Source organism: Augochlora pura, chromosome 6 (assembly GCF_028453695.1).
Source record: "Augochlora pura isolate Apur16 chromosome 6, APUR_v2.2.1, whole genome shotgun sequence".
Classification (NCBI taxonomy): domain Eukaryota; kingdom Metazoa; phylum Arthropoda; class Insecta; order Hymenoptera; family Halictidae; genus Augochlora; species Augochlora pura.
In genome coordinates this window covers 11,944,633-11,969,129 of record NC_135777.1, presented here as the reverse complement: position 1 = coordinate 11,969,129, position 24,497 = coordinate 11,944,633, and the positions used below count along the sequence as shown (strand labels likewise).

Below are 24,497 nucleotides of genomic sequence, written 5' to 3'. Positions count from 1 at the left end.
TGGTAGGTACTGAACGATCTACCTATCAGTACTAATATTTGTGAAATCTAAATGAACTTCGAAAAAATTGTTACAGTCAATAGAATGTTAAAACTGGGCCGAGGATTTGATGCATTCGCGATAAAACTGAACAGGTCAAATGCAAAATACTGAAATATTTTAAAGATCTCTACTATTTTCCACTCATTGCAACTAATGTGAAAAATAATTATTTCCAGTAAAAATCCTCAGTTCAGTTATATTTGTAGAGTTATCATGCCGTTATTAAAATGAACTTCTTAAACCTAGGATCTCCAGTTTTTTAACCGTGTTAGAACAAAACCATGTGTTGGGAACGCAATTTAACGTTTAATTTATATTTTGAATCACACGATACGATTAACGTGCTGAAAATCCTTGAGCTCGATGATTAAAATTTGCAAAAAAGAGTTTGGAATCATGAACCATAAGCGCATGAGTAAGTGTCAGAAAGTTTGCGTAGCACAATGGGGACTTTGATTGTGTAGAAAGAATGAGTAGCGTATCAAGGGTTGTTGAACTTCTGGATTAAGAGTCACAATTGTCGTAGAGCTTAGCAGATTATCAAACTATTTATCGAAGCTAAGCCGATGTTTGAAGTACTAACAGAGCTGTTGTGTTTTATCAGAAATACGAGCGTATGAACCTGGCGGACGCTCTAGTACCGAAACAGTATGCGAACGGCGAAAACATAATCAAGCAAGGCGACACCGCTGACGGGATGTACTTCGTCGAAGATGGTGTCGTGAAGATCACCATACAAGGCGACGACGGCCGAGAGATCGAGGTACGTTACTGGCGATGATAATAATCGGCATGTCGATCCTTTTTTTCCAATCGTGTGTAAGACGCAGCCGGGACACGATCGGTGACCCAGATACCTCAAAACGGCGAGGCCTGTGGTGTGCCGGTATCGTGGTTGGCTAGCAAAACCACCACGCTAATTACACTGTCAATTGTATAGATGTCATTTGGTATTCTATTTGCCGGCACAGATTAATAGAGTTCCCGCTGGTGGGTACTTAGGCGAGCTGGCTCTCGTGACACATAAACCACGCGCTGCTTCGGCCTATGCTGTAGGCGACGTAAAGCTGGCCTGTAAGTTCACTTTTAATACGTTTAGAACGGTAGCGTCGGATTGCTGTTCGTTGCGATATCGTGGGCAATGGAGCGAACGTAATCTTGCAGCGGGGGTGGCGATTAATGCTAAAATAGTCGCCTGAATTTTACCTCTATAACACAAATTACTGATGCGCACGCTCAGGATTTGGGGGCGTTAAAATGTCAATTTCTATTTATTCTAGCTTTGCTATTTATGATTCGAAAATAGCTACACATGTAGAACGTAACCCTTGTGCGGGCACTGTATTAGAAATATTAGAAAGTCAGTCTAAATTATTCTCTGGATATAATAAATAAACGGTTACACTTAGCTCCTTCTGAAAATGAGAAGAATTACTAAAACATTTTATTGCGAATATCAGCATGCTGTCATTCGTTCATTTTAAATAATTGTTTTTTGAATATGAAAGATTAGTTAAAACATTTGACTTTTGTTGAGTAATTCTAGAGTGTTGAAACGTTAAAATGTTTCAAAATCATTTATATATTTTGATCGCCTATACATACGTTAATAATCGAGTTGAACTAAAAGGAATTTTTTAAAGGAACTGCGATCCGATGAAGAGAAACTATGCTAGGCAATCCGATGCCACCAAGATGATCAGTTAGAATTAATGTTTGTCAACCTGTTAACCGGGTAACCGACACCCACGTGACCATAATGAAACAATTGATGCAAGCCTAAGTAATGTTATCAAATACATTCAGAAAGACAATCGATGGAGTCGGACAATTCAGCTCGGTTAACAGAAAAGTGTGAACGTTGTCCTATTTAGTGAGTGACCGAGAATGCATGAGGGAGTGTACGTGATACTTGTGGCTCCTCGAGGCACGTGGTATTAAAAGTGCAATAATTTTTGCAGTCTTGGACGTGGAAGCTTTCGAACGCTTGCTCGGGCCATGCAAGGAGCTTATGAAGCGTAATATCGACGATTATGAGGATCAGCTAGTAAAAATCTTTGGCAGCAAAGCCAACGTGACCGATATCCGATGAACTGTCCGTAAGCAGTGATTTACCGTTGCACTGCTGTACCAAACAGAGCCTCTCTCACCGGAAACAACTTTGGTACAGTAATGTCACACGAGCACAAAACAGAAAAAAGAATTTAAAACAGCCGACAAAACCATAAAACAAACTCATACCACCCACTTTAAAAAACAAAATGAATCTCATTCAAGTAATCATCTCGAAGAGTCGACTTTCGTAATGACTGTTTACTAAGACGTGTGTCGGTAAGGATTGTCATTCAATAGTTACCAAGTTTGTACCTACGACACACATAGACACACGTAGAAACACATACAGATACACAAACGCGGGCAAACGTACACAAATACATGTGATACAAACAATTGTATGCACACGGTACACTGCATTAGCAAACATTGCAACAAACGAACCCACACGTTCATACGCGCATAAACGCGGGTAAACCTAAAGATAAAAACGCATACAAAGCACAAACATACAAAAGGGACAGAGATTCCGGCACAATTCGCATCACACAGTACCGATAGAACACGACACTTTCTCTCTCTCTCTCTCTCTCTCTCTCTCCCTCTCTCCCTCTCTCTCAGATCTACTCTTTCTTTTATATATATACCTTTATCTATCTTTAAAGACTGCATCGGATCAACAAGTATTACCCTATCTTGTCGTGTGCTCGATCGTTCACAAGATGCTCGTGCAAATTCGAGTTGTAGTTTTCGAGAACAAGATTGTTGTCTATTCGTTTGTTCTATCGGGTTTCGGGGAGGGCGGGGGCGTAATTGAAGACGACTTTATACATTTCATTGCCTTTCTATTCGTTCTTTGTGCTGAGACTATTTTTCCCGACAAGGCGATGATTGTCGTGCAACTGTTCGATTTAATTAAATTATTTCGAAAACCACCCCTTGACACGTGCACACGTGACTCCTTTTGGCACGCGAAGGAGGACGATGGGGTGGTGGGTTTGATACTGTTGTGTCGGTATCGTTAAGTTATGTTGTTTCTTCATAATTCTAGAAGAGTTTTTATTGATATATAATATATCTACATATATATTATAGTTCGTCGTGGAGATGTTTAGCTTAATTATATGGGAGAGATGCGCAGGTTGCGAAGATATCCCGATACATCGATCGTGGTGTATTTCTACAATGATATACATATTCCCTATATCATAAACGACGACAATTAGGCGAATCTTCTGAGTGCATTAGGGACAAAGAGCATGACAGGCAAGTTAGAGCAATTACTAGTATATCTATGTTACTAATTTTTAAAACAGAGAAGAAATTAGTAACTATTTTCTACGATGAACGTGGTGCATTTAAGTTAGATTTCGGAGGAAAACAAAAAAAAACATATTAAGAACAGATAACAGATAATAGCGATTAACCGATAACAAAACAAATAAAGAATCGTGGGTGCGGTAGGGGTGTGGAAGGGAATATTAGTTTCAATGTGTCATGCGTTTCGTCTGTGTGTATGTAATCTCCGTCTAACGATGCCTGAATAGAAACCACCAATCTCTGTAATTTATAATTAACACAGGACAGTTCTCCTATAAAACTACTCCGATATGTTCCTAAGTTAACGAATCGCTCTTTGCTAAGTTAACGCGAAAGTATTAACGAGAAATATATCGTACGTATATCGAATGAAGAAAAAGAATTGTGTGCATGTGTGCGTGTGTGTGTGTGTGTGCGTGTGCGTGCGTGCGTGCGCATCTCAGTAGCGCACAATTACGAAAATCGTTTTTGTTCCATTGAATTGTTTATGAATAGACGCGCACAAAACTTGGCTGCGCCGAGCTGTTCGAACAGTTTTGTTCGTTTTAATTGTTTCCACGTGATCTGTTATCGCCTGGGATCGTTTGTTACAAAATGGCATAGAGGAGAAAACTCTTGATGTGCGGGCATCGCTACACTTATTATATATAAGAGACATACATACGATGCAAGTATAGTACATGTGTGTGTGTGTGTTTGCGCGCGCGTGTGTGTGTGTATATATATATATGTGTATATTGTATATTTTCGATTGACGGAATCAGTGCTCTGTAATCACGGTTTATTATATACCTGTACGTTGATCGTACCATTTTCATAGCTACTCGCTGAATTACGATATCATCGTGAAAACGCAAAACGGAAAAAAAGAAAAAAGATATAAAGCAACTAATAAGCAGCTCCTCTTTTCGGCGCAGACTCGATCGCGCAGCCATGCTCTCTCGCAAGAAGATGGAATCTCCACAAATTCGCCTATATCCGTGAATCTCTTTATACTCGTCGCTAAGCTAACCCTTTCGCCCCCCTCCCCCCGTTAACGTATTAAAAATCGGTTCATTAAGCATCCTGTGATCACGCAGCAATTATTTATTACATTTTACATTCGCTAGAGTTGTTCGATAAAATTGCAGTTGCACTCTTCACCATGCTCGAAATGGAACTAGATTTTTATTGCACTATAAGAAGGTTTTTCATGCGATGGAATTTGAAGAGAATAGTCTTAATATCGTTAGTGTATTTCTAAAAATTCTATTTTGTTAATGGACATTTGGGACTAACTATCGTCAAGTTTAGTAAGTACGATCTCCTTTAGGGTGGAACGAACGCTGGACGTTCGGTAACGATAACCACACTAAAGTGCAGTGAGACGTTTACTTTGGATGACTATATGATTGTAAATGCTACGACTAAAATTAGTAGATGAAACACGATGATTCTCGTCGGTGCGGACAATTTTTAGATATTCACAGTCTGGGAGTCATTCTCGAGCATTCTATATTGATTGTCAGAATGCACCTTCTACGTTAGTCGACTATAACCACCATCAGGATGCTGTGAACCGTACTAGTGCTAGGAACGAAGAATCATCTTCAGAACGGAAGCATTTTACATTGATTGTTCATGTGTGTACCTTCTTAAGCGATTGTAATCAGCTTCGGGACAGAGAAAATCAGGATCCCGTGGATCCACTATCGCCAACTTTGGAAAGGGTTGCGAAAGGGTCGATCGAAATCGACGTGTTCCGGGAAAAGGCTGAACGATCGGGTCTCCACGTTCATGTGTGTCTTATCGACGACTCCTGGTAACAGACTCGACCAAAAAAGAACCTATCGAACCTATTTTTGTTACACGTGTATTATACACGTTATACACGCGCGATTACTCATCTAGTATCGTGATAAAGCGACGATGAAAAGAGGCGGAAATGAGGATGCCGAAACACTGAATCAATCCGGAGTACGGTCGCGCGAAACGAGTGCGCAATGCTAGTCAGCTCTTTTGAGGCCACGTCGGAAACTGCGTTTCCTCAACGGTCCCGACGTAAGTTTTATTATTACAAACACTTCATATTTACTGTGCGACTGAAACTCTCAATTATGTACAACGGTAAGCTTTCTAAATAATATCACAATCACGGGGGAAGCAGGATTTTCAGAATAAGTCTCAGATTACTTAACCAATGGAAATTATTTATTATTCATATACGTTCCACATCTTTATAACGAAAGTGTTACGATGTTGTAAGACAAAGGGTTAGGAGAATTGCAAGACAGTTATCAAAGATCTTTTTTGAAAGGCCAAGGAATATTACATGATTAAAAAGATCGCGATTTAACGAGATTCTTTTAAAACGTTTGTTTTCTTTGGTCCTGTGGACACTGCTTTCCACTGGATTGCCGACAATGTTCATCTTGCTCATGATCGAAGGGTCGCTAATGATTCGTTGTATTTATCAGCGAAGGTTGCGTCATGCTGATCATTTTTCAAGGCCACTAACATTGCCATGCGACGAATATTCACTCTTGCTGATTTTCTTCTTGAAACGAACTCGCGGACACAGTGACGCAACGTGGAATTGTTCAGTCAGAATTCAAACGACCGTGCCATGTTTCATTTGACTTCTCTCTCTCTCTCTCTCTCTCTCTCTCTGATGTCCATTGTTTCGTTTCCGAATTTTGCGAAGCCATAGCCACGGTTTCTTAGTCTTCCACCGTGTCTCCAGGCTGTGATATTATTTTCGGCAGAGCGTTTCATTCCTCTCATGCGTGCGCGCGCGTGCTTAGAAAAGCATGCTCTTTCATCGCGGACAGCTTCCAAACGAGAAGAACTTGGTAAAGAAACAAAGTACCTAGAACGATAGAAAGCGGAATTGAAGGAGACGCGAGATCGATCCGGTTATGATCCATCGCCGATCGCATCGGCTGCCTCCGACTCGGTCGTGAGCGTCTCTGATCGAAGGAATAAAGAAATCGGGCTATCAAGAGAGAGATGGATACGTGACTTATCTACACGATTTATGTATACATACATTACATGAACATATCTTTAACGGGCTAGCCAGAGAGTACAAGTCCGAGTTGTTCGTATAAATGCCACAAGATCATGATGCATGTTATTAATTCTTTTGCGGTTTATGGTGTTTACTCACTTTAATTTCAGAATTTGATGCGACCATATGTAAGCTATTTTGCAATCTATTTTGAACGCAAGAATTGATTTATTGCAATTGTTTTTACGCACCATATTTATAATTGATCGGTGAAATTGATAAATACTTGTTCCACCAGTATACCTAATTAATTGTTCTATTATCCGAACGTTCGTGTTCTCTTGATTAATTTGGATAACCGAGGTCCATTAAATACAAAAATCCATGTCGATCCTGATACAGGACCGCAAACGATAAAAATTAGAAAATATACATGGCGTTCCATTCAGCAATTTATTCTGTTTATCGAAAACGACTTCCACTCTTCCGCTTGCCCGCATGCGTATGTATGCATATCGTATAGAAAATAGAAACTTATTCTCGCACACCGAATTGAAAAGTATATTTAGACGGAGTACTTATTTGTGAGCCAAGAATATTCGATAAATTAAGTGTAAACGCTTAAGTAGAGTTGACCCAATTCAAGTTGTACTGTATGTATCTCTAATCAAGTGTGTGGACTCCTACATGTGTTGCGTGTTCGCCCATTCGTCGTGTATACATTTTCAACGCGAGTGCGTGTACGCGCGTGCGTGTACATGTGTACGTGTAGATGTTTGCGTGTGAGACTTGAGCCGTGTACGTATCCCGTGTGCGTGCGCACGACCGTCTGTGTAGCTGATATTTGCGCATGTTTATGTATATGTGTGTGTATGCGCACACGTGTATGAGTGTGACGACCGAGCCAGTAATTTATTACTTGATTTGCATGCGCGGTCGTCGGCGAATTTTCGTCCGAGCGGTTCGTGCGAGTCGCGTCATCGTCATTGAAAGTAATCAGCGGTGAAACCGACCCAAACCGTTCCCAACCGGCGTAATGAATCTCGCGGAGAGAGGAGGGAACTCGGAACGCGGACGGACATGAACCAGGTGTCGCCGCGATGTTTTTTGTTACAGGCTGGTTCCTGGATCTTTCATTTTCGCATTCATGAAGGAGGAGCTTCCGGTTTCGTGTCCGCGGCGATCTGAATTCTCACTCGAGATCTAGACCAAAGTTATACGACGAAACGTTCCTGGCGGGTTGCAAATCGTGAGTCGCGATCGCGTGATCCTCGAACATTGGCCACCGCTGCTTCGCTGCTGTTCCGTGCAAACCATTCGAGCCAGTATCCAATCCAAAGGGCTCGACCGACCGATTGTTGATCGATGGTTGGCCTCGGATCCGTCGAGACAGTACATCGTCAGCCATAAGCGCGCCGCAAAGATGACGAGTTGGCTTCCTTTCGTCGTCACGCAACCCGATTTGGCACCGTTTAGGCGAATTACGGAGGCAAACGCGGACGGAGGTAGGGTCATTTGGCTGGGAACTGTGATGGTGTGGCGGGAGGGAGAGGGGGGGGGGGGGGGGCAATCGAACTGTTCTAGAGCTGTTCTCGGATCTGCACCGGGGTTGCTCGACTTATCGAGATTTCGGGCTTCGCCATGATTTCTGATTAGATCAAGTGTTATTCAATGATAGGACACTCTTAAGTAGTTTAATCACTGATTAGTGTTCTGTACGCAGGTTTGCAAGTGTCCAATGAATAGCGAGTAGCTTGAATTTATAAAAATGTAATAATTTATGTGGAATGAAAGTAAATGTTCGTGATACGAAACAAATAACTATTTATAATTTTCAATCACTCTACTGCATCGAGAAATGAGCTGAAAGAATGCGTATTAGAGAAGTTGTGAAATTATGTTACTGAGGAAGACTGATTGATTCAAGTCGTAAGCAAATTTCTGAACACAAAGTTCTCATATTGTAGAGATCGTAGAGTACAGATCCTGATGAGATAATACCTATAAAGGAACGATAATGTAAATTGCAAAACGCAGTTCCTCGGCGACATCTGTTCGATCACCAACTGTCTGACTACCGACTGCCACTATTTATGGTCGTCAGTGTTCGTTCATTTAGGAAGCATCGCGCGCTTCTTGTAGCAACTGCAACATGAGAAAGATGCAATCGCATGATATTATCGAGAATTGTAGTGATGTAGTTGTGCCACCCCAGGACGAGATGTCTGTGGCGCACATAATTCAACGCCGCGGTCGTCTCGTTTATTGTACGCCATTTCCGATTTTCGCATTACCAATATCGACGTTCATTTCCACGAAGCCGTTGTGCGTCCGACGCGACCCACGCGCGTTACGATTCATCGTGCAACTTTGTCTGGCAAGATTGTTCCAATGATTAATTGTGGCTTGAGCGGTGCTATTTAACAGGAAATTCAATGAATCTCGTCAAACGGCGCATTGTCGCCTCATTCGATCGCGTTCCGCGATTCTGTTCGTCGTCTTGACGTTTTTCGTTCGTATTACCCTTAACGAAGAACACTGTTGGAAGTCATTACAGATTGCGAACTTTCCTGCGAGATTATTTTCGGTGCAGTTGTAGGAAACGGAAGTCGAGTTTTTATTCACTTAAACAAGTATTCTTAAATTCTTCCGAAATTCCTAAATGAAATGTCTCGTGTCGCGTGCAGCTAACAGTAACTTATTTAATTTACGAAATATGTGGTTGAGAATGGTTGGGAGCAATGAAATTGAAGGACAAGCCTATAAAAACTCAAGGCTCATTACGCACCGAGGTTGGGGTTGGATCTCATCCATCGACGCAAGATACTGGTGCGTTCTAGCGCAACGGCGCCGTTTACGGACTGCAAATTGGTGAAAGATCACAACTCAATAATTCGCTAACTTCCTATTTTGTTTTCTGGTGCTGTCTAAAAGATATTTAAGTTAATTTTTCGTTGCAACTTAAAGTCAATGGTACGATTTGTCAGCGATGATGCAACGCGTCAGGGATTCGTCCGTATACAGGTGCTCCTAGATCTTTCTTATATCCTCGTTCCGTGGAACCAATCCGGATCTGAAGTATATACCGAGTGGAGAGTCGTTTCTTGCTCGTCTAGTGAATGTTTAGAAAATACACCGTGCGAGAACGAAGCGTCCGTGGACCGTCCCATCCATTTCCATCGACAGCATTCCCATGTGATTTTCATCCAATCAACTATCTCGGTAGAACCAAGATACTATGAACCACGAACGCTCCATTCTCACTCGATTAAATAATTTCCGTAAGTCTGAGAATAAAGCGGAAGGGATATTCGAGTTCGACGTCCTTGTAATCCAGGAGAAAACAAGGAGAAGAAGAGATACACGAGGAAGACTGGCTTAAATACGTAGATTTCATTAAAAAAAACAATTGTTCGTCCTTCGTCCAGGGTCTTAGATGTCACATTACTTTGTAAACCTGCGAAGAAAACTGTTGTCTATCACTTCGACGATCGTCTTTGCTTGCGGCATTGTGCCCGGCCCCCTTTTCAGGCGCTAATTTGAGGACGATCGCCGTATAAAACAAAGCAATTACGTTGTCGTAATATTATCAGGGTATCGAGAACTGTTTAGCGAAAAGGGGCTACGTTCGCGAGGCTAGCTGGATTTTAACCGAGCACGAGTGTCTGCAAACACCCTGAGCATTATGAAAAGCCTCTATACGCGAGTGTGATCCATTCTTTCGCTCGTATAGTGGATCATTCAAGTGTTCTATGTATTCTACGAGAGGAATTGCGAAGAGCAGTGACCGCAGCTATTTCACGTTGCACGATCGACTCGAGAATCGAGCTCTTGTTTTCCCGAAAGAATTGGCACTAAGAATGTTCCGTATTTCTTCCGTAAGATTGCGTATCCTAAGGGGCAGCGAGACGCTAGGGAACAAGGGAAGCAGTTTCGTCTTCCCACGTTGGCTGGTGACTTTCTGCGTCTTCTAGATTAATTCAAAGGAATTGTATTATCGTTTTGAAGGTGATTAATTTTTCTGATCGACGTGGGTCGTGTAACGGCGGGCCACGCTACGGATTTCGATATCAGATCATTCAATGTTATAATCGTAATGACTTCTGCGTGTCTACCGGCCAAAAAACGGCCGTACATTCGCGATCGCAAAACAATAACTTCACCGAGATCGTTGCGGTTCTGCCCCCCCGCCCCCGTTTTAATCCGCGACACTCAAAAGCTGCATCAATATCGCATGTAATTAGGGAGCTGGTAATATCGCTCCCCGGTGCGCGGTCCACGAGAGATGTATGTACGTTTTAAGCTGGTTAGATTTTATACACGTATACGCTTGTAAGAATGTCTCTTCATCTCTCTCTCTCTCTCTTTCTTACACTCACTGACTCTCTCTCTCTCTCTCTCTCCCTCTCTCTGGAATTACAAAAGAAAAAACAAAAAAACACATGTTGTAAACTATAAAAAATGAAGCAAAAGAGAAACCGCGAAACAAAAGAAGAAACGAGAAAAAAATGAAGATAGTAATTATTCTAACGTACTTAAACGTTTTTTCCGTTTCACGATGTGTTGTAGCGTAAAAACAAAACGTGCACATACGTATATATACATATAGATATATTATATATACACAGAATTATATATTAGATATGTTGATATACATATATATGTCGAAACTCGTTTCCAGCTTGTCTGATCGGGTATTACTTTACATAATTATAAAATTGCGTTAACCTGGCAGCGATGCGACTGTGAGATAAAACAGAATTCTAACGCGAGAGAGTGGCGCGTGTGCAATCACGTATATATATATTATTATATAGCATGTACTATCATGTCGACGACAGTTTAGTGAATTCGTAGTCCATTTGGCAACAAAACAAGATGAAGAACGAGCGGTTGATGATGCTTTTCGTTAGTAGATTCATTGGCACGATTATGCAAACGGTCGCGCAAGAACGGTAGACGCGATGAATGAGCATCAGGGTATCTTTAATTGAACCATTCTCTGGATACGAATGCGAGAATCGGAATTTTATTGTTGTCTTTTCCGTACTGCTTTCCGCTTTTCAATAATCCTTTTTCAATCGGACAGTAGCGAAGAGACGCTAAAGACAAAAAATATGACTGTTTAAATTGTTGTCAGTTAATACAAAATTTGTACACGGATCCGTTGCTACCGATTTTCATGCGTTTACCTTGCAAACTGCTGATTTTATGCATTATTAATTACACGCTGGCTGCAATCGTTGCCCAGTTGACATAAGTATCCACAGTGAAATTACTTTTTCGCTTGAACTTAAGAATATAGCCTTATCATAACAAAAAGTAGTATGTTACTGGCTGGCTAACTAAGCGTACAGATCGTCAGAGTATCGTTTACTTTATAAATCAATTTCATGTAGACGTTTCAATCTTTGCAAATTTGCAGTCTTAAGTTACACATATTAGAGACTAATTGATTCAGCAAATGGTTAAAAAAAAAATTAAATTGTACCAAATGATACTGATTCATTCGCGTTTCCGTGGCGAGTTGATGAACATCTCCTTGGTTTCCGTTCAAACATGTTGCCACGTACAAGTGTTGGTCCATGATGTAAAGAGACGAAATTTTGGCGAAGAATAACGCGGTATGCTTACCCGTGCTCGATTAGATGATGATGCATAACGAAGCTTCTTATATAGCATCACTGCCGGATTAAGTAGTGGCGATTACTATCATTTTCTTTTTCGGCGAGCCTCACCTGATTTGACGACTTCACCAATTTTGGCGCAGAGATATCGTGCGAGACCTGTATTTTTTAGTTTATCGTATAAATCCGCTGACTATATGTTCACGAAACAGTCACTACTCTGACATCTTGCTCTCGTATACTTACTCAAATATGGTGTCCATACAATGGTGCGTGCAAATATATATGTACATATACATATATATATGTATGTATACATATGTATATGTACATATACATATATATATGTATGTATACATATGTATATGTATGTATACATATGTATATTTGACCTACCCGCATTATTCGCCGTCTAACATTGCGACGAAATTGTATTACTTGTCTATTTATTTGCCCGAGGCGAGTTCGTATTCGAGAAGCGAAAACATTAGGCGTACAGTGTACTATGAATAGATAGTATAATGAAAATTAATATATAATAAATGAATGGACCTGTACACCCATTACGTCTTATTCCGTATGTAAATCCTAGCTTTCTTTCCAACCCCTTACCGAATCAACTTCGGAATCGCAAGTGGTTTTGTATATCATTTCGTTGTTATGGTTCTTTAATGAAGGTGTTATTTTGTACAAGATGTTGTTTCTTTAAATATAATTACAGTTGTTTTATTCTTATTTTTAATATTTTTTTCACTAAAATTTAGCTATTTTTTCTTCGACTACACATAAAAATGATATAGCTTTTAACAAGGACCAAATAACTTGATCTCGTTTGGCATTTGCTAACTCCATATACTTGACTTTAAGCGTTGGGCTTATTGATATATTTAATTTATTGGTATCACTATTAGTCGTCAGTAGCTCCTTCATAATACAGTCGGTTGATATTACTTCGTTTCCAATAAACAGGTCAAACCAATTTGCTGAGAAGTAACTTTGCAATATGTATACATTGTCTGCTGGTTTTACTGAATTCAATAGTAGCACTAAAAAAGTAAATTCAGCATAATAAATGTTCTACAACAGACGTAACAAAAATTGTTACTAATAAAGTATAAACATACTGTCTCTCAACATGATAGAAGACATTATAGAAGTAGCTAGTTGTTTCTGGGTAAGTAATTTTTCAATGATTTTAAGTCCTTTACGTGGAACACAAACATCTTCTATTACATACACAGCAGCTATAGGTAAAGCTGGAGTTACAGTCGATACCTGATATAAAACAAGGAAACAAGTGACCATGATAAAGTACTCACTAAAGTACGCACAGTAAATGATAAAATACTCACTAAATTAATTAAATTATGGGTATTTGTTTTCATTAACTGATCATTCCAACAGTGCCAGTCGAAATTCAACACTTCAAAACTGCTGTCTATACATGCCCAGCTTAACATACTAGGGCCAACATGAATTGCTAGTACTGTTTTTGGCATCTATAGTTATTGGAAATTACTTTCATGTGTACAAAATATAATGTATAAAAAAAAAGTTTCATATTTGAACAATGAAAAAGGAAAACCTTAATTAGAGCACTTGAGTATTCATAGGTGATAGTGATACTAACTATCAATAGTTAATATATTATGTACCTGCATTTTTGTTATTCTAGGTGTTATCTTAAATTTTTTTGATGTATAACTATTTCCTTCATTTTGAAAGGACATATCCACAAAACCAACAGATCCATCTTTACTGTGAAAAATATTTATAAACAAATTAATGCAAGATAGTGCTAAGTCATATTTGATAAACATGTGTCTTGCAAACAAATAGTTTAATAATTATACACACTTCATGAACACTATTTTATTATGTTGATTTTTGTGTATCAAATTATTATTTTTCTCTTTGTAAAAGACATTTTCTTTGTCATTTTGAAAACATTCGGAGTATGCATTGGATGGTTGAATCCAACAATACTGCAAATGAAAATGTTTTCTTTTTAAATTATTCTGTATTATTATTGTAAAATGACAAAATTAATGTTACCTTTCGAAGTTTTGCTCTGGAAAACGAACTATATAATGATTTCAACATTTTCGTTTTGAAATATTTTGTTAATAATTATTTGCAAAACTTTCATTACTTCACTTATATATTTTCAATTGTACATATATATCTATAATGTAGTTCTTGACTTTTTTAAACTTTTAAACAATTTCTTTTCCAGTTGATACATAAAAACTCAACGTCATTTACATGTACCAATTCTATACATGCTGAAATACTACTAACCTAAGCTTGCACCTTTAAGGTACATTCATATCTATTCTGATTATTTAGTACAACACTTTCATCACCAGGTGGCTACAGAGTTTTTCTTATCGAAATTGTCATTTTATGAACAGGATATATAAGCGAATGTTGTCTTTTTGTAGAGAAAGCGTAAAGCTTAGTTCAGAGTTCATACACTGTTAATTGCTATAGTGGTGAAACGCTTAAACTATCAGCCAAAATCGACTGTCAGTAATTTGGTTAACAGCTTGAGCGTTTTGCCACTACCGTCAATTAGCGCCATCCGTACACCGAACTAAGCTTTACTTGTTTTCCACAAGGAGCGTCACAATCGTCATAAAATTTAAAATTGACGATTTTCTCGCCTAATTCTTTCGTTGTAACGGTCATTCAATCTGTTTATCGCGCGCATCTAGATTTAATTAAATATTTGTATATTTATCAAACAGAAGTGTGAATATGTCATCAAAAATGCGAAGCAGTTCGGTAGGTCGTAGGTCACCTACGAATCCAGTAAGGATATCTACGTTTGAATCAAAGAGATCTGACACATTGAAGTCGAAGGCTTCTACTGGTGCTGAAAGTTCTTTTATTCCTAGGCCTCGAACAAAGTCATGCGATAGAACTAGTATTAGGGCATCCAGTATAAAACCGACAGGTAAATATTTATTATTCATATCATTAAATTTTATTAAATATTCCAGATGTGGTAATTATTTACATTGGCGTTTTGGTTACTCTGTATACAATATGAGAAAAGATTCTAATACAGTTTTCGTTTAGGTAAAACACCACTTCGTCATGGACCAACAACTCCAAAGACACCACACGTAAATTCTGCAAAGCACGGTGCACTGCTTACTGTTGGGAATTCCAGCAGAATTCACTCAGCTTTACCAACTGGACCCAGATCCCTATCTGCTGATCGTATTAGCAGTCTTGGAGCGAAAGGCCCTAAGAAAGACACAAGGCCTTTGACAGATAAAACTTATCAGGCTTATATGCTTAACAAGATAGATACATATTTTAATGCAAATCAGCTTATTCACATGCTTAATAGCAATGGTAGTATAAAACCTGTTACCCTAAAAATGTTTGTAGAAATTTCTGCTTATCTAGTTAAAATGCTGGGCATTAAATCATTTCTGACAAATACTAATTATGTAGAGGAATTGCCAAAAATTGCTAAAAAACTTCATTATCCTGGTGTTATCACTAAATCTTGGTTGAAGACTGCTAATGCCATGCATTCCTGGCCCAATGTTTTGCGCTGGATCTGCTGGTTGGTAGAAATTTGTGAAGTCAGAGAAGCAGCTATGGAAAATTATAATTTAGATAATTTACCTTTCATGGGAGATGAAAGACAAGCTGATGTGTACAAAAATACCTTCTTCTCTATGATTGAGCTATACAATGCTTGGAATGATTTAAAACTTGATGAGGAAGCAGCAATGGTTGAGAAATTTCTACAAGAACTTGCAGATCAGCATGGTGTTGTTGAAAAAGATGTGACTATTGCACAATGTGAGTTGGAGGAGAAAGAAAACATATTACAGACTCTTGAAGAAAAGAATCAGAAAATAGATGAAGATGTAAATCACATACAGGAAATTCTCAAAAGTTTACAACGTGATGAGGAGAAGCAGCTCAGTGACATCAGAGCAAAAGAGGATTACATAAAAACGATTATTTCTGACACAGAAAAAATAAATGCTGACTGTAATGTTCTAAATGAACAAATTCGTTTGCAAAATATATGCCGTGATAATTTAATTGTACAGATTCAGCAGCAGCCAATGTCTAACACAGACAAAAATAAAATATTAGAGGAGTGTAAAAAGATTGAGAATTATCTGCAACAATTTGATGAGCATTTACAGGACATAAAGAAAGAGATATATACGATGGACATTACACTAGCATCAATTAATCACAATTTAACAAAGGTGGTCTTAGTATATAATAAGGAAATATTTATACACCTTAGCAGAGATATAGGTGTCGATCTGCAAGACTTAAAAATGCCGGAAACAGGTATGTCACATCCTCAAATTATGGACGTATTACATGCTAAAGTTGGTTTAATGAATGATTTCAAAGAATTAATGGAGAAACAAATCGTTGAGAAAGAAATTTTGATTGAATTAAAGTCTAACGAGTTAGAAGATTTCCAAAAAAAACTAGAGATATTGAAAGAGGAGTGGAGCGATGAAATAAAGGAGAAGAAGAATCTTATCAGTAAGATTAAAACAGATTTCAAAAATGAAGAAGCAAAATTGAGGGAACAAATAAAAGCGTTACATATCGATATTAAGGAGATTCAAGATTCCATGCCGTCCAGAAAAAAGATTGTACAAGAACTGGAAGAAACGACTGATAAATTAGATGCAGTACGTAGAAGGAGTTTATATATTGAAGAATCTGCAAAACTATTTTTCGAGAAATTTTATAGTATTTTGGGAGAACATAGAAGTGGAATTTGTAACATATTGTCAAAGCTTGATAAATAACATAGTACATGTAAATTATATACCAGAACTGCAATATACACAATGTACAATTTTAATAAATAGCAAAATGTTATATACAATTGTATGATAGCTTATTTAGGTTTAAGATTTTGTATATATACATTTTATATTGTAAAAGCGAATGAAAATATAACGTTCAGAACTAATAAAATTGTAACATAAAATAAAAATATGCTGCACTTGTAATAAATATAAACAATAATTTATTTATAAAGACAGCGTCCGATTATTTGAGTCATAACGTAAAGGAGCGAGAAGTTTTTATGCACACGTTTATTGAATTCAACTAATTCCACATGTGATAAATTGATAAGGTGAAAATTAATACCTCGAACTTAACAGTGAATTTATATTATTTACTAAATAAATGTCTTAATTAATGTTTAATGTTAAACACTACACACTATATGTGTACGTGTTTGTTTATTCCCGTCACATGAATTAACAATTTATCACGCAGAATTAGAACAAAATGATTATGCTAAATTACTTAATATGCAAGACCACATATATATCGTAAGCGTTAGAGGAAATATACGGACGAACACCATAGCACACTACGGTGAGTTTTCTGGTGCACGGTGGACGTGAGTTGAACCGAGTGTCAGGTTAGATGGATCCTAACGGTCAAAAATCAGTCAATTTTTGGATTGATCACAAATAGATAAAAATATGTTTTAAAAATGTTTCAGCATAATGAACAACAAAACAAATGCTGCATGTAAAACTGTCGCTACTAAGTTCGACAAAAATACTGTTGAGAATAAGCAACTTTCGGTAATGCATATTTTAAAAGTATGATGGTATGCAAAATTAATATTGTGTAAAGATGATCTGTGTTTGCTTGTTTGTAGGCCACATCTAAAGTACCTGCAGATGGTCTGATAGTGTATGATAATTGTAATACCATAATTGAAGTCACTGTAAAAAAAAAGGAGCGTAAACGTACATCCACCATGGTTAGCAGCAGTCCTATTAGTCACAAGGGTGTGGAAGAAAACAGAAAACCTGGCAGTAGCGGTGATTCTCACCAAAATTGGGCCAGAGTTCTTAGGGAACAGAACCAAGCAACCATGAAACAAACCTTGCAACATTTTATGGAAAAAACACCTGCTCCAGGACCTACAAAGAATAGATACAAGTCTAAAGACGTTAGTATACACACTTTTTGTTTCTTGTAGATTTCACATACCTTGAGGTAAATATTTTGTTCCTTGTATATAGCAGAAACATTTGGATGAGCTTCCTATCAAGCAATCACTTTCTCAAAAGAAATTGGAAGAGCAGATAAGAAATATCCCACGTACTACACATCCATCTGCAACATCATTACCAAACTCTGTGAACTCCATTTTAGTTTTCGATAGAAGTGTACAGTGCAGTGGAATTTTTGATTCTATTGATGATAGATACAGTGCATTAAATCCAATCCGTACCTTAGGGTTCTTAATGAAAGAATTGGAACACTTGGTCAAAGATGAGAAAGCCAGTAAGATTTTCACTGATATAGAGCAATTGTTACTTAGGATATCAGCAGGATTTGGAAAGTCGATTGTCATGGTCTGTTTATTAGAGATTTGTAAAAAGCTATATTTATCTACTATACATTATAAAAATACTAATTTCTAGGAACCAGAATCAATAGCACTTCGTTCAAAATTAGAAACAACTACATATCAATTGGAAGGAACAACTAAAAAAATGAATGAGATGTGTGAAAAACTAAGAGAAGAGCGTAACTCTTTACAACGGTAGATTCTAAAAATGTCTAAAGTTTAATGTTATCGAACTTAGAAAATTGAAAAGTATCTTATTTTAAACAGGCAAGTTCAAAAACAAAATGTAGTGATAAATGAAGCTCGGGAAAGACAAGTAGATTTAGAATCGACTATAAAAGCACTGGGGAATGACTTGGAGGATAAGATAAAAATAGTGCAGGCAAGGGAAAAGACAATCAATGAGATACAAGGTGTGATGAAGAGTCAAGAATATTCTCAAAAAGTGATAGCAGATTTAAGAACGATCATTGCTGAGCAGACAGAGCTCGCGAGGCAGAGGCACTTAGAGGTGCAATATTTGACTCTCGAAAATGACAAACTGTCAGTATTATGTTCGTACAAGGATTCACTTTTAATCGAACTTCGGAATTCTATTAAGTTAGTTAAACACCATAAGCTATAACGTATATTAATAACTTCAAATGAAGAATAATTTTTTAAAATTTCTAGGGAGTTGCAAAATCAAATCTCTGATCAGCTGAGTAGCTTGAATATGTACGTTCGCGAAGATACTACCAATCCTCAGATTTCATTGGTTCATGGAGGTCTCGCGTGTTCTTCGCCAACTTCTTCGTCTTCCCGTGAATCAAATAGGCGTAATTCTTGGGACGACATTTCTGATGTCTCATTGTCGATCGTAGGCCAAGAATCATACAAAAATATGGATAATCGAAGATTCATACGAAAGCCAGGAAAGGTCACAACTGTCTCCGAGAGTGTCATCGGGAGTTTGGAAAAGAAGCGGACGAAGGCCAATAAGGAATACCAAGCTAAAAACTCTGCTAACTTGGAATTTGTTAGCTTACCTTGTTGCGAATCCTCTCTTACGTTGCCGTCTTACAAGGATCTTGGTTGTACGGAAAATAATCAGTCGGGTACAATAGCCAGTTAAGTTACTGTATGATAAAAGGTTTCACCGTTTTATGATTTGTCAGTTTCAATTTTTTAAAAGTGATTACTTAATGTAAACAAAATGTAAATATGTTTTCAGTAAACAAGGGAAAAGAGGAGTTCACGTTGATTCAAGAAAGGAGTGAGAACTTGCGTAATTTCAAGACTTTAAGCTCGCCTCCGGAAAAGCTTTCGGAGACAAAAGTACGAGATGTAGAAGATGAACCAAGCATTCAAAGAACTTTGGGACTACATAAGAAACAGAGTTTCGGGAAAAAATCCAGTTTAATCGATGCCTCCAGTATATTAAAAAGTAATTTAGCCAATAATCCGATAGGTTCAAGTATATCAGAACAGTTTCATAACATCTTTCATGACATCAGAGTGCAAAGTAGAATGCCGGTGAACGTCCCAAGTCCTCCAAGGAGTTATCCTCATCCTGATTGGAGTGATAGCACTCTGCCAAGTATCAGTACAGCTTCCGAACTGAATGTGATACCGTCGAATGACACGTAAACATGCATTCCAATTTTTTATTGCAGGGCAATGTTATGATGCGATCGTTCAATTAATTCTTATTTATCCATAGAAATACATTTTTCGGGAAACGTAAAAATTGAATTATATTTTTTGATCTCAATAATTTAACAATATAATTTCAAGGTAATAATATACAGAAGACATATATATGTACACAGTATAAATTGTATCAATTTTTTTTTGTTTGGCTTAAAATGTATTTTCCTATTTAATATATCTGCCGTTTGATTTTTGTAAATGTGAGTGAAGTTTGTACACAAGAATATATAATTTAAAAAAATATGGTTTATAAATGTAACGATGTAATTGTTGAGAACGAAAAGAATTTGTTAAAACGTGTATTAACGTGGGCTTAATGCAACACACGTTAATACCAAAGTACATACACGGGATTGTTTTGTAACATATATTATAATATCGGTGCATCGTTGTGTTGGCATAAATTAAGAATTTATGCGAGAGTATGTGAATGAATTGAATTGATAAATTCGTGAAATAAAAGTGAATACGTTTGATGTGTGTCTTTTTTTAATAAACAATATACATACTCATTGATTCGACTACGTTCACATTAAGAAATAGCAAGGATACAATATAAATATGACATGAAAAACCAGGTGTATATATATATATATTTTTTATCACATATGTATATATACAAGTAAAGTATAATACTTATATTTTGTAAGTCTTAATAGGATTAAACGGGAACATTTTAGTACACGTAAAACATTCATCAATTTTGCATAAAGACGTCTTGAAATACATATACATGTTTCCCAGTAAGCGTGTACGATCGTGTACTCTTTTCTCTCCTCGCGCAAAAATTCGTTCCTCTGTGATTATTCTTTCTTTTTCTCTTTTTTTACTTCTGTTTCCAGCGACCGAGATACGTTCATCCGCTAACAACTATCGTAATACGAACACAGTCCTAGCATTCGATGCGCGTTAAAATAAGTAGTGTCAACTCCGAGACGAAAAAGACTGTCTTCGCATTTTAAATGACTTCGATGAAAATTGCGATAAAACTTGAAGTATTAAAAACCCTTTATTTAAATACGCGTCTCCTATCTCACGAGGGAACCTTCCTCGACCGATTTCCAACGTGTTTCTATTTGTCTTCGCGCGATTCCTTGGTTTACAGCCATGAAAAATATGAATTTCGACCCGTAGAATTTTGATTTTCGCGCCGTTTCCTCGTTCGTTCGCCACGTGACCGTAAAATACGTTAAATCTTGAAAAACGTGTGAGAAACGATTGCGCCCTCGAAGAAAATTCCCTCGATACATATTCTCGCGCGATATATCGAAAGATTAAAGTTCCCTTGTCGGATACGTATACTTTCACGTACAGGTCGGTACGATTTTCCTTACGACATACTCGAGGTTGTCTTTTAAAAACATAAACTATCATTTGATTTCTTAATGCTCGTCGATGGTCTCCTTAATTAATTTTAGAAAACGTTCTTCCATTACCATTTTCTTTTGTTTCTTTTTTCCCCGGAATCATAATAGAAAAGTGTTTGTTACATCTACGAACATGTTCGAATTCGAAGATCGATATATTAGCAACGGCAATTATCGAATGGAATTGTGGCGCGCGAAAATCAGATAGATCGATACCTATCGATAGTTTCGTGTAATGACGGAAACGTGTACAAATGGGTACAAAACGAAAGTTTTGTGGTGTTGCCGTGGCTCGAATATTTATTTTCGTCGACGTACATAAATACTTGCGTTCGTATATATTTCATTATTTGTCGTATGAAATTACCACTTGTCTCGTCAATAATCTACGATACACCGCGGATCACAAAATTCTTTCGTTTATTTACGTATCGTTATCGTAATGTCTCTGAGGTATTACGTACATTCATGGTTTAAGAAACTCGGCAACTATTCGTATGTCATTCGAATCCGTTACCGGGGGAATAATATCGAAACTTACCCAACAGGTAGAAACGGAAATATTTTTCGTATGTAATTCGCGGTCCATGATTCCCATTACGGACCTCGGATTTCGATAACCAACACCGACTGCCAATTAATCAACCGCCATTTTTCAAATCTAGATTCCGAACTGTGATTAGCGTATCTCTAATTGGCCATCGATGCTGTTACATGGAAGGTTGTCACGCGTGCTGTCTAATTTCAAACTCCATCATAAAAGTTTTGTATACTATGCCCTTTCCGAACTCAAATAGTTGGCAACACGTAAGCGAATCACCGAATGGCGAACTTTTTTGAGAATTGTCCCGATACCTGGATCCATTTACATTCCCATTTATCTGTTTCTTTATGGACGTATTTTGGTACGTATATCTCGGGGACACACTAGTATCCCTATTAAATACAATATTAACCTCAAGTCAGTCATTGTAAACAGAAAACTTGTTGTATTTTGAAAATCTGATTTATTTTGGATCCAGCTAACGAATACAATAATTAACGCTACACTCGTTTCAGAAATAGTTAATGAAAGGTTGTGCATATTTTATTACGAACTGTACTAGGAAAAAGAAATTTATTTGATTATTCTCAATGAAAACTTGTTTATGATATGACAAATCATCAGATAAATAAGTTGAAAGAACCAGGTCTCGTGAGAAGATGGTCCAATGAGGGGCCCGCCACGTGACCCAGTTTTCGGTTGAGCGACAATAATATGTAGGGTTTTCGCCATTATTTACGAGTGCCAAACGGAAACAAGTGGAACCAACCATGTAAGTGAAGGGCTAAATAAATAACGCTCGCTAAACAGATCGAATTTTGAATTTGTCAAGACAACAAACTCAACGCTGCGAACCTTCCTATTGTTAAGTCTAGAAGTATACTCGTGTGTCGCGCGTGTGTGATGTGTATATTTATATACAGCTATCTTAAGTACATATGTACATTATTTCCTTACAAAGTAAACAGATCAGTATTCGAGACTCGAGTTCTTTTTTTTCTTTCGTTTGTTTGGTACCGATCGGTGTTTTACGCTTTCTTTTGATTCTCATGAATGAGTTCGATCACGCGAAATAAATTATCGTACGACAGACGGGAGCACAGTGACATTAGCATCCGGACAGACTTGTAAGTCGTGATACCTCGCTTTTGACTATTCTGCCGCCATCTTGGCCGTTACCGTTCGAAATGATCGTTTGATTTTGTTCATCTTTTTCTTCCCTTTCTCCTTCTTGTTCTCTTTCACTCGTTCTTTTTTCTTTTTAAAATATCGGCGACTCGTGAAACGAATGACAGCGAAAAAATTATGAATTTTTATTACCAGCGAACTGTCGTATCGTTTTACAACTGTGTGTGGTCGTTTTTCTTTCTTTGTCGGATTATCTTTTTCGATCGAAAGTAGAAATTGTGTATCGGTAAATCGGTGGTTGTTGAATCGATTGAAAATGAATCCCTGGCCGACATTTTTTTCTCTCTTTCTCCCTTTTAAATATCCTACTTAGATAGTTCTCAAACTATTTACGAGATACGCTCGAGTATAGCTCAGATATCGGAAGTGATAGTGGGCTGTTGTTGTAAAAATAAAAATTTAACATTTGTTTTCATCTTGAGGTTGCGTATGGAAGGACATTGTTGTTTATTGTTTATTGTACGTTATTATACTGCTTCTGTTTCGGTGTAAAAATATAAAGCATTTCGATTACAGACTTCGTATGTATGGGCGTCGCCATTGTTACCGAGAAATCGGTAGTTAGTTTACGATAATCTCTTTTCTCTTTCTCCTCTCTGTCTGTCTCGATAACTTCCTTGATGCAGGGTTGCAGGAATGATAACGTAGGGGGACAGGGGATAGGAGAAACCATGAAAAGAAAGCGAGAGACGTTCGATCTGTTAACCGGGGAGAACGAGTTAACTCGTCATGGTAATCTGCACCGCCCTCGCGGCCAATCTTTACTGTCCCATTTATTTATCTAATTAATCTTGTAGTCAACTGTAACATATAATATCTGTAATAGTATAAACTATATATATATATATATTGTATCTGCACACATCGCAGTGTAATATTCATCGGATTGTTTTTATTCATCAATAATTACGTCTATACAGGCGCTTATGGTCGAATAATCGCCCGGTTAACAGGCTGAACGGTATCGCATTGTAACGCATTGTTGTAGAAATATTCGGGTAATCCGCTATTAACCTTTAATCCGAAGTTTTACGGAGAAGATCCGATGTTTCTTTCCTGGTGAAGTCGTACGACAACGGGGAATTCTCTACAAAGGCGGAGACTTTTACCGGAAAAAGCAATAATTATAAATCGGGAAAATGTAATGCAATTTTCTAATCTGTATTATTATTTTTGTAGCTGACATCACCAAATAGTTGCTCTCACGGACACTGTCAATTAAGGATTGGAAAGGACTGGTGTCTAACTGCGAAGAAGAAAACTTGAGGAAAAGTTCAGAGGATCA

At 37.6% G+C, this 24,497-nt stretch overlaps 4 protein-coding genes across 11 annotated transcripts in view; 3 read left to right on the top strand and 1 right to left on the bottom strand.

The window, feature by feature from the left end:
* Pka-r2 (cAMP-dependent protein kinase type II regulatory subunit) overlaps nucleotides 1-12,762 on the top strand; it is a 30,348-nt gene extending 17,586 nt beyond the window's left edge. For both annotated transcript variants that reach the window (XM_078183891.1, XM_078183892.1), the window contains exons 6-8: nucleotides 647-805; nucleotides 1,014-1,116; nucleotides 2,004-12,762. In XM_078183891.1, coding sequence (XP_078040017.1) covers nucleotides 647-805; nucleotides 1,014-1,116; nucleotides 2,004-2,134 — 393 coding nt within the window. In that variant the 3' untranslated portion in view covers nucleotides 2,135-12,762. The remainder of the gene's footprint in view (nucleotides 1-646; nucleotides 806-1,013; nucleotides 1,117-2,003) is intronic.
* LOC144471642 (uncharacterized) lies at nucleotides 11,496-14,517 on the bottom strand. The gene is made up of 6 exons (XM_078183896.1): nucleotides 14,089-14,517; nucleotides 13,891-14,018; nucleotides 13,689-13,791; nucleotides 13,386-13,532; nucleotides 13,158-13,308; nucleotides 11,496-13,079 (listed from the first exon to the last, which is right to left on the bottom strand). Exons 1-6 carry the CDS (start codon nucleotides 14,134-14,136, stop codon nucleotides 12,787-12,789), a joined length of 870 nt encoding a protein of 289 aa, XP_078040022.1. The 5' UTR covers nucleotides 14,137-14,517; the 3' UTR covers nucleotides 11,496-12,786.
* A 130-nt stretch (nucleotides 14,518-14,647) lies between these two features.
* Nucleotides 14,648-17,022, top strand: Ndc80 (kinetochore protein Ndc80). The gene is made up of 2 exons (XM_078183890.1): nucleotides 14,648-14,992; nucleotides 15,118-17,022. Exons 1-2 carry the CDS (start codon nucleotides 14,794-14,796, stop codon nucleotides 16,842-16,844), a joined length of 1,926 nt encoding a protein of 641 aa, XP_078040016.1. The 5' UTR covers nucleotides 14,648-14,793; the 3' UTR covers nucleotides 16,845-17,022.
* Nucleotides 17,023-17,286: 264 nt separating this feature from the next.
* LOC144471637 (uncharacterized) lies at nucleotides 17,287-20,589 on the top strand. 7 transcript variants are annotated; one of them, XM_078183888.1, is made up of 9 exons: nucleotides 17,361-17,473; nucleotides 17,558-17,642; nucleotides 17,720-18,016; nucleotides 18,090-18,425; nucleotides 18,495-18,616; nucleotides 18,689-19,021; nucleotides 19,094-19,530; nucleotides 19,635-19,847; nucleotides 19,918-20,589. In XM_078183888.1, exons 2-9 carry the CDS (start codon nucleotides 17,562-17,564, stop codon nucleotides 19,938-19,940), a joined length of 1,842 nt encoding a protein of 613 aa, XP_078040014.1. In that variant the 5' UTR covers nucleotides 17,361-17,473; nucleotides 17,558-17,561; the 3' UTR covers nucleotides 19,941-20,589. The 7 variants fall into 7 exon arrangements, with proteins under 7 accessions (XP_078040011.1, XP_078040014.1, XP_078040012.1 ...); XM_078183885.1 differs by having other exon boundaries at nucleotides 17,287-17,427; nucleotides 19,635-20,589; XM_078183886.1 differs by having other exon boundaries at nucleotides 18,093-18,425; nucleotides 19,635-20,589.
* Nucleotides 20,590-24,497: the final 3,908 nt, after the last annotated feature.

What these genes read in the sequence shown, in the direction of transcription:
- LOC144471637 (XM_078183885.1), top strand. Translation starts at nt 17,562, where the DNA reads ATGAACAACAAAACAAATGCTGCATGTAAAACTGTCGCTACTAAGTTC. An exon ending in GAGCGTAACTCTTTACAACG is followed by an intron (nt 18,617 to 18,688) that starts GTAGATTCTAAA and finishes TATTTTAAACAG; the next exon opens with GCAAGTTCAAAAACAAAATG. An exon ending in GAACTTCGGAATTCTATTAA is followed by an intron (nt 19,022 to 19,093) that starts GTTAGTTAAACA and finishes TAAAATTTCTAG; the next exon opens with GGAGTTGCAAAATCAAATCT.
- Ndc80 (XM_078183890.1), top strand. Translation starts at nt 14,794, where the DNA reads ATGTCATCAAAAATGCGAAGCAGTTCGGTAGGTCGTAGGTCACCTACG. An exon ending in ATCCAGTATAAAACCGACAG is followed by an intron (nt 14,993 to 15,117) that starts GTAAATATTTAT and finishes GTTTTCGTTTAG; the next exon opens with GTAAAACACCACTTCGTCAT.
- LOC144471642 (XM_078183896.1), bottom strand. Translation starts at nt 14,136, where the DNA reads ATGTTGAAATCATTATATAGTTCGTTTTCCAGAGCAAAACTTCGAAAG. An exon ending in AATAAAATAGTGTTCATGAA is followed by an intron (nt 13,792 to 13,890) that starts GTGTGTATAATT and finishes TATTTTTCACAG; the next exon opens with TAAAGATGGATCTGTTGGTT. An exon ending in CCCATAATTTAATTAATTTA is followed by an intron (nt 13,309 to 13,385) that starts GTGAGTATTTTA and finishes GTTTTATATCAG; the next exon opens with GTATCGACTGTAACTCCAGC.